At 49.9% G+C, this 7779-nt stretch overlaps 1 protein-coding gene across 1 annotated transcript in view; it reads right to left on the bottom strand.

Moving 5' to 3' along the window:
* Positions 1-6990: 6990 nt before the first annotated feature.
* DCLK3 (doublecortin like kinase 3) overlaps positions 6991-7779 on the bottom strand; it is a 45697-nt gene continuing 44908 nt past the window's right edge. The window contains exon 5 of the mRNA XM_066245716.1: positions 6991-7514. Within this exon, the coding sequence (XP_066101813.1) occupies positions 7321-7514 (194 nt within the window). The 3' untranslated portion in view covers positions 6991-7320. The remainder of the gene's footprint in view (positions 7515-7779) is intronic.

Genomic DNA, 7779 nt, shown 5'->3' with positions numbered 1-7779 from the left:
TGTTCCGTTTGGGAGTGAGTGCGAGAGCAACGAAGGCACACCCTGGGGACACAGGATGAGTGAAAGCAGAGCTCAGGCATTCAGAGCTCTCGGAGGGAGGCCTGTGCAGGAAAGCTGGGGGGCGGGGGGGGGTCCACTCTGAGGTCCCAAAGGTGAGACAAAATGTCCCATGATGTTTCTGTCCTTTTTCTTTTCTTAAATTTTTATTGAATGTATTGGGGTGACACTGGTTAATAAAGTTATACAGGTTTCAGGTGTACAATTCCATACTAATCATCTATATACAGGCAGTCCTCAGGTTACAGACGAGACAGGTTCTGTAGGCCTGTTCTTCAGTTGAATTTGTATGTAAGTTGGAACAGGTACATCTATCTACCTATTAAATACAACTAGATGTTTGTCTTCACATAGTATTTATTTTTACCTCTCTGTGCATATAAACACTTAAACAGTTCCAAACCTATCTCATTCGTAAGGCGGGGACTGCCTGTATTGTGTTGTGTGTTCAGCACCTTCTGTCGCCATTTCTCCTCCTGTTGCCTCTTCTGCCTCTCCCCACCCCCCTTTCCCTCCGGTGATCACCATACTGTGGTCTGTGTCCATGAGGTTGGTGTTTGTTTTCGTTTTGCTTAACGCTTCACCTGATTCGCCCAGCCCCCAAACCCCGCCCCTCTGACAGCTGTCAGTCTGTTCTCTATCCAGGAGTCCGCTTCTATTTGGTTTGTTTGTTTCTTGGGTTCATTAAATTCCACACATATATGAAATCATATGGTACCTGTCTTTCTCTGCCTGGCTTATTCTCGGCTGTCATTTCCAAGGGAGTCGGCGGAGCGGAGGAAACAGCCATGTCAGCCCCTGAGCGACTTCTGGAGGCTGAGAAGCCAGGCCAGGCAGCTTGAAAGCAGCAGCCTCCCAGTTACAAAGGGCCGGGCCCCTCGGATTCCCGGCAAGGCACGGACTCGGCTGACTTTCCACAACCGTCTATTGTTTTTCTACCGTGGTGTTTACTCGGGAAGGCAAGTGTGAAGAAGGAAACTCAGGAAAAGGAGTCACACTCCACTTGGAAGGCTGAGCTCCCCCGCCTGAATAGGTGTGCCCTGCTGACGCCATTAGGCAAACGTTGGGCCTTTTATAAAAATAGACTCAAACGTTGCTGATCGCATTTTGGGAAATGGAGACTCTTCTTCGAAAAGTATTTTTGTTTTTTGTTTTTTTTTATTTATTTATTTATTTTTTTTTCATTTTTCTGAAGCTGGAAACAGGGAGAGACAGTCAGACAGACTCCCGCATGCGCCCCACCGGGATCCACCCGGCCGCCCACCAGGGGCGACGCTCTGCCCACCAGGGGGCAATGCTCTGCCCATCCTGGGCGTCGCCATGTTGCGACCAGAGCCACTCTAGCGCCTGGGGCAGAGGCCACAGAGCCATCCCCAGCGCCCGGGCCATCTTTGCTCCAATGGAGCCTTGGCTGCGGGAGGGGAAGAGAGAGACAGAGAGGGAAAGCGCACAGCGGAGGGGTGGAGAAGCAAATGGGCGCTTCTCCTATGTGCCCTGGCCGGGAATCGAACCCGGGTCCTCCGCACGCTAGGCCGATGCTCTACCGCTGAGCCAACCGGCCAGGGCCAGTATTTTTGTTTTTTAACGAGTGCAAATGTGCAGAGCAGCCCGGGGCCACAGGTGGAAAGTGGGCAGTTGAGCCTCAAAGAAATGAGGAAAAGGAACCAAGAGATGTCCAGCAGGTCACGAGCCACCATTGTTTCTGTTGCAGTTTTTCCTGCTCACGAGGATTTGTCAGTCGCCATGTCTCCACAGCCAGAACCCAAGATGAAGCAATTTTAATGGCCCCGCTGACTGAGGGAGCGCCTGTCTTCCTTGTGTACATCTATCTGTCCATCAACTTCAGTTTCCTCCGCCCCACGTATTAGAAGCACAGACAGGAGAGCCCAGCACCTGACCCTCTACCTCGGTGTGACTAGATATGTCTTCAGATACTGACTGCTGGCTTGTCCTTCCTGCCTTCCCCTCTTTCCCCCTCAACGCAAGCTGGTTGCGGGGCACATGGCCAAACAGAAAAGAGAAGTCAGTCACAGCCATCGAGATTATATAACATTTTAACACAACAGTTTTAAAAATCAAAAATTAACAATCAAAAAAATCCACGATTTGTAAGGTGGCTGAAGCGCATTCCCTCATTCACCTCACCCTAATCCCAGCCCTGCCCGGGGCAGGGAATTTGGAGGACCAGCGGAGGGCGTAAGGAGGGAGAAAGGAGTTTACAGAGAGAAAGGGGAGGAAGAAAGGGTTCTTCCCTGAATCATACAAACAGGTTCTTTAAGCTTGAGGGGAACAGAGAGAGAGAATTCTATAGGATCAGGGAGCCCCAGAGATCTAGGTAGAGACCCAGTGAGGGGGTCAGATCCTCAAAGAAGGATAATCAGTGTGACCACAGAGATAAGACTATGGACAATTATAAAAACAAGTCCAGGTCCTGGGGTGGGAAGGAAGGAGCAGAGAAGGAGGCTGGGACTGTGGCTGTCAACAGTAACCCCATGGGAACTGATCACTGAAGGCTGCTCCCCGCGACTTGACATTTCACAAGACAGAAGAACAGGCAACATGCAGTCAAAACAATAATTCAGGCCCTGGCCGGTTGGCTCAGCGGTGGAGCGTCGGCCTGGCATGCGGGGGACCCGGGTTCGATTCCCGGCCAGGGCACATAGGAGAAGCGCCCATTTGCTTCTCCACCTTCCCCCTCCTTCCTCTCTGTCTCTCTCTTCCCCTCCCGCAGCCAAGGCTCCATTGGAGCAAAGATGGCCCGGGCGCTGGGGATGGCTCCTTGGCCTCTGCCCCAGGCGCTAGAGTGGCTCTGGTCACGGCAGAGTGACACCCCGGAGGGGCAGAGCATCACCCCCTGGTGGGCAGAGCCTCGCCCCTGGTGGGCGTGCCGGGTGGATCCCGGTCGGGCGCATGCGGGACTGTCTGACTGTCTCTCCCTGTTTCCAGCTTCAGAAAAATACAAAAAAAAAAAAAAAAACAACAATAATTCATTTCACAGAAAATAAAACTGTGCAGTAAAGGTTGCACAACCTGTGGTTTCAGACTAATCTATAAATACTTCCACATCCAGGTAGAGAAACCGAAGTCAAAAGGTTAATTAGGCAACTTGTATTAAGATTGGGTTTTAAAGCCAGACCAGGCAGTGGCACAGTGGATAGAGCCTCAGCCTGGGATGCTGAGGACCCAGGTTTGAAACCCCGAGGTCGCCAGCTTGAGCATGAGCTCATTGGGCTTGAGCGTGGGCTCACCAGCTTGAGTGCAGGGTCTCTGGCTTGAGCGTGGGATCACAGACATGACCCCTCAGGTCACTGGCTCAACTGGAGCGCCCCAATCAAGGCACATATGAGAAAGCAATCAGTGAACAACTAAAGAGCAGCAACTATGAATTGATTCTTATCTCTCCCCCTGTCTGTCTGTCCCTGTTTCTTTCTCTCTCTCTCTCTTAAAAAAAAAGATTGGGTTTTTAAAAAAAAAAAATAGACTAGATGAATCTACATGTGATGGAGAAACATATCAATTTCAACATGTCAATTTCAAATGCCATCCATGGTCTTGGGAAGACTGCTCATTAAAATCATATTTTTCTGTTTCCAGAGCTTCCTCCGTAATGCTCCTGCATAACTCTCCTCTCTCTGTCAAATGCCTGGGCGCCTTTGGTGATGGCTGACATGCACTGAGAGCCGTCGCACAGCCATAGGTCACCCCTGCCCCTACCTCCCACCAAAGTCTTTTTGGGGGAAGTTGGAGCTGAGAATTTTATACAGCACACTTCCTTCTATCGGATCAGAAGAGAGACCAAGATCTCTCAGGTGAAATTTCCTTTCAGAGCGTGATGAAGTTATTGGCTTCCTGTTGACATGAATTACACGGGTATCTCCGTGGACCAAGCATCATTTTCTCTGTGCTGCACAGTATTTATAATAGCAGCTGGATTTCCCAGTGTAATTTTTCTTAAGGTCAAATTTTCCTCTCCAGATACAGCCAGTGATATGAAACTTGTCAGAACAAATCTTGATCTATCTTTATATTGTCATATTATTCAATTCCCAGATTCTATCAGGAAAATAGACAAGGGGGAAAACAATATACCATTAACAACAAAATACATATCTGAGGCTTCTCTGTATGGTACCTGTGTAAAAGAGAAAGAATACAACCCAACGGAAAGAGAGAAATTTCCACTATTTATTCTGTTTTCCAGAAAATAATTAGAGTTTTCACTGTAACCTATTTCCAGATTCTAAGACACCACTATTGTACAGCATATCCTACGTTTAATAAGAGCTTTCAAGGGGAAAGGGGAACTCTATTAAGTACTTGTCAGTTGTAAAATGCACTCCAATTGAAGAAAGGCTAAAATATAGAAAAGCATCGTCTTAGAATGAATGAAAAGCAGCTCTAGAGATTCAATTTCATAGGAACTCAGTTTTTAGTATTTGCCATGGCGGGATGGCCATGGTCATCCCAGCTTGGGACCAAAGGCAAGTTCATAAAAATTGCAATCAAGACACAGAAAAGGGGCGGGGTGTGCTTCCGTAGGCAAGGTCACATGGAGGGAGGAGCCATGGCCTTTGATGACTATGAGTTCAGCCCTCAGCTCTTCCATTTACTACCTGGGTGACCTCAGTTTCCTCATTGGTAAACCAGGGATTTCTTCATTCATGCAACACATTGTTATTTTGAGTCTAAAATTTTCCGGGCACAGTTCTAGACAGAGAAGGTCCCTGCCCTCTGAAGCTTACATTCTAGGGGGGAGGGGCAGGCATAACAAGAAGCACATTGAAGGAAATGAAACAGGGAGATAGGACAGTGTCTCTGAGGAGGCAGATTTGAGTTCAAACCGCAACGAGCTTTACGAAGGCCCTGGCCGGGTGATTCAGTGGCTAGAGTGTCATCCCAGCATGCCAAGGTCTCAGGTTCGATCCCCAGCCAGGGCACATGCGAGAAACAACTTTATGTTGGATTTTTGCTAAGTTTGGCAGAATAAATCTTTATAAAACAACTTACCATAGTTAAATCTGTCTTTTTATTTATACTTTGGTTGCTCCGCTACCGCTCACCACGAAAGCTGGAACACCCACTAGTGGGCGGTAAGGACCAGGTTGACTACCACTGGCCTAGACCATGAGCTTGTCTGGAGATTCGCTGAGAAACTGCCAAGGAGCTGGCCCAGTGCCAGGCCCTCAAGTGAGCCCCCACGGGACCACTCTGAACTAGAACATGCATGAAGCTCTGCACACACCGCCATCCAGAGCAGCAACGGACGAGCGTTCCTGTTGCTCCTGATCCTCACCAGCCCTTGGTATGGTCCGTCTTCTCATCACAACCATTTAATTGTAGTCATTCTAACAGGCGCATGGTGCTATTGCGTTCAGGTTTTGAGCTGCCTTTCCCTAGTGGCCAATGATGGAACTGCAACTTTTAGCGAGTGGAAGAAGACCACATCTGTACAGGAGATCCAAAGGAGTAGCTAGGGATGCAGGAAGCAAACCAGAAACATGTGGCATCACGGAAGTCAACAGGAGAAATCATTCAAAAAGAGAGCGGTCAAAAGAATCAAACCTGCCCTGGAAGGGGGTCATGGTCCTGGGTGAGCTGGCTCTTCCCAGCTAAGGACATCCCTGTAGACGCTGACCACCGAGGGCTGTCAGCCGGCAACACCGCGGCGGCTTCTTCCCATCAGTCTGGAAAGCGGGATCCGGGCGGCACACTGAGTGTCCACAGCGAGGGGTTTCTCCTCCAGGCTCCTACGTCCTCACCACCCAGCCTCCTCCCTCAGTTCCCCGCCAAGGAGCGGAAGTCATTTCCTGCGGTTAGTAACCCCCAATTGCTTCAGTGCTCCCGCATTCTCCAGCACCTGTCTGAGCAATTCCTTCCCCTCACCTCTCTGGTGCTACCTATCCCTGTGCTCCTGACCGATCCACACCCCCACCCGGGGACTCCAACACGGGTGGGGAAGGGAGGGAGGGCTGAGAAATCCACACTTTGTGACTGATTCTGTGCCCTACTGACCAGGTTACATATAACTCAGAAAGGTCAGTTTAGTAAATAACAGCGTAACGTTGCCCTGCCTAGCCGATAGCTCAATTGGTTAGAGCACCACCTCAAAGCACAGAGGTTACCAGTTCAATCTCCGGTCAGGGCCCATACAAGAAGAGATCAACGTTCCTGTCACTCTCTCTCACTCTCTCGCTCCCTCTCTCTAAAATCAATACAATAAAAACTTTTTTTAAACATTTTTTTTAAAAAAAAAACCAACAGCATAACGTTTAGCTCTCAGCTCATGCATCCTCCCAGACTCATCTGGAAAGACCAACGCGTCCGCCCAGAACTCCGGATGGACAGAACTGGGGACACGCTCTGCGCCCTCCGTGCAGCCGCCCTGCCGGAAGGAAGGGGCCTGAGCTCTCCGAGCGCCTTCGAGCCCCAGTGAGATCCACTCACTGCACGTCTGACAGGAACGCCCTAAATGGCTCCCTTGTGATCTGAAAATGTTCACACAGTCACAGCCCGAGTGCCTGCCTGCCTTCACGCAGCAGTGACTCAGGCTCCGGGATGATTGGCGGAAGGCAGTAGGAACAGGTAGCGAAGGGGGCAGGAATGAATCCATGATTTCGTCCTTCCCTTTTTCAGACTGCACCAAATCTGATGTTCAGCTGAGACGGAAAGGCCAGAGACCCGGCCACACAGCCTAAAGAAACAGCTCTTGCCAGTGCGCCAGCTGTCCGTCACCATGAGCACAGGGGCCGTACTGGCTTCAGGGGCCGGGTCTGAACTGTAATTCCCTGGCTCTCACCACCAGCAGCAAGAAGTAATCAGAATACGACCCACTTTGGTCATTCAGAGCACGTTTTATTAACCCGGAAAGACTAAGATTTACCTTATTAATGTCACAGGGGGGAGTTGAGACCCTGGTAAGCACCATTCCCCTAGTATACCGTGAACTTGATTACAAGGAAGAAGCAAAACACATCATTATTACCAAAAACGCCTCCCAGATAACAAGTCCTTCCCTCCCCTATCCCCCATCCCCCCCCAAAATGTATCAAAGGCTTCAAATATACAAATCTTAAAAATACGTTACAATATTTAACATTAGGACTAAAGTTTACTTTTTTAAATATACTGAGCATCAGTCCTTCCCCTCATTCTCCAAATTACGTGAAGATGCCCTTTTCACGGTTTTCCTCCTCAATTTCCATCCTTCGTCCATGAGCAGAACCGGGGGCCGGGCGGGGCCAAGTAGGGGGCCTGAGGCGGAGACTAGGATGCCTGCTCTGCGGACCACGTGCGCTGGCTCCAGAGGTGGCCCTCGCCACCAGGGGACACCTCCTTTGGTAGGTTCGCTGGGCCAGTCTTTCCAGAACTTTCAATCCAGGGGTGCTTAAGAACCTGGTGGGCCGTGTAGCGCTTCTTGGGGTCCACCACCAGCAGCCGGCTCACCAGATCTTTGGCAGCTGTCGGAGGGAGAGAAGAAGGGAGAATGAGAGGAAGCCGGGTGGATCTGAATTTTTCTTCCCCGTACGTGAGCTAGGAACACAGACAACCACGTCAGCACCATGTGCTACACGGGAGCAGTGCCGTCCAGCAGAACTGTCCAGGGTGACAGACAACGCCCACACCTGTGCTACCCACGTGGGACTCCTGAGCGTTTGAACTAGGGCCAGTATGACTAAGGAACTGAATTTGTATCGTATTTACTTTTAGTTAGTGCACGTTTCA

The sequence above is a fragment of the Saccopteryx bilineata genome, chromosome 10 (genome assembly GCF_036850765.1).
Source record: "Saccopteryx bilineata isolate mSacBil1 chromosome 10, mSacBil1_pri_phased_curated, whole genome shotgun sequence".
Lineage (NCBI taxonomy): Eukaryota > Metazoa > Chordata > Mammalia > Chiroptera > Emballonuridae > Saccopteryx > Saccopteryx bilineata.
The sequence above is the reverse complement of the archived record's forward strand: the minus strand, read 5'-3'. Positions and strand labels throughout refer to the sequence as shown.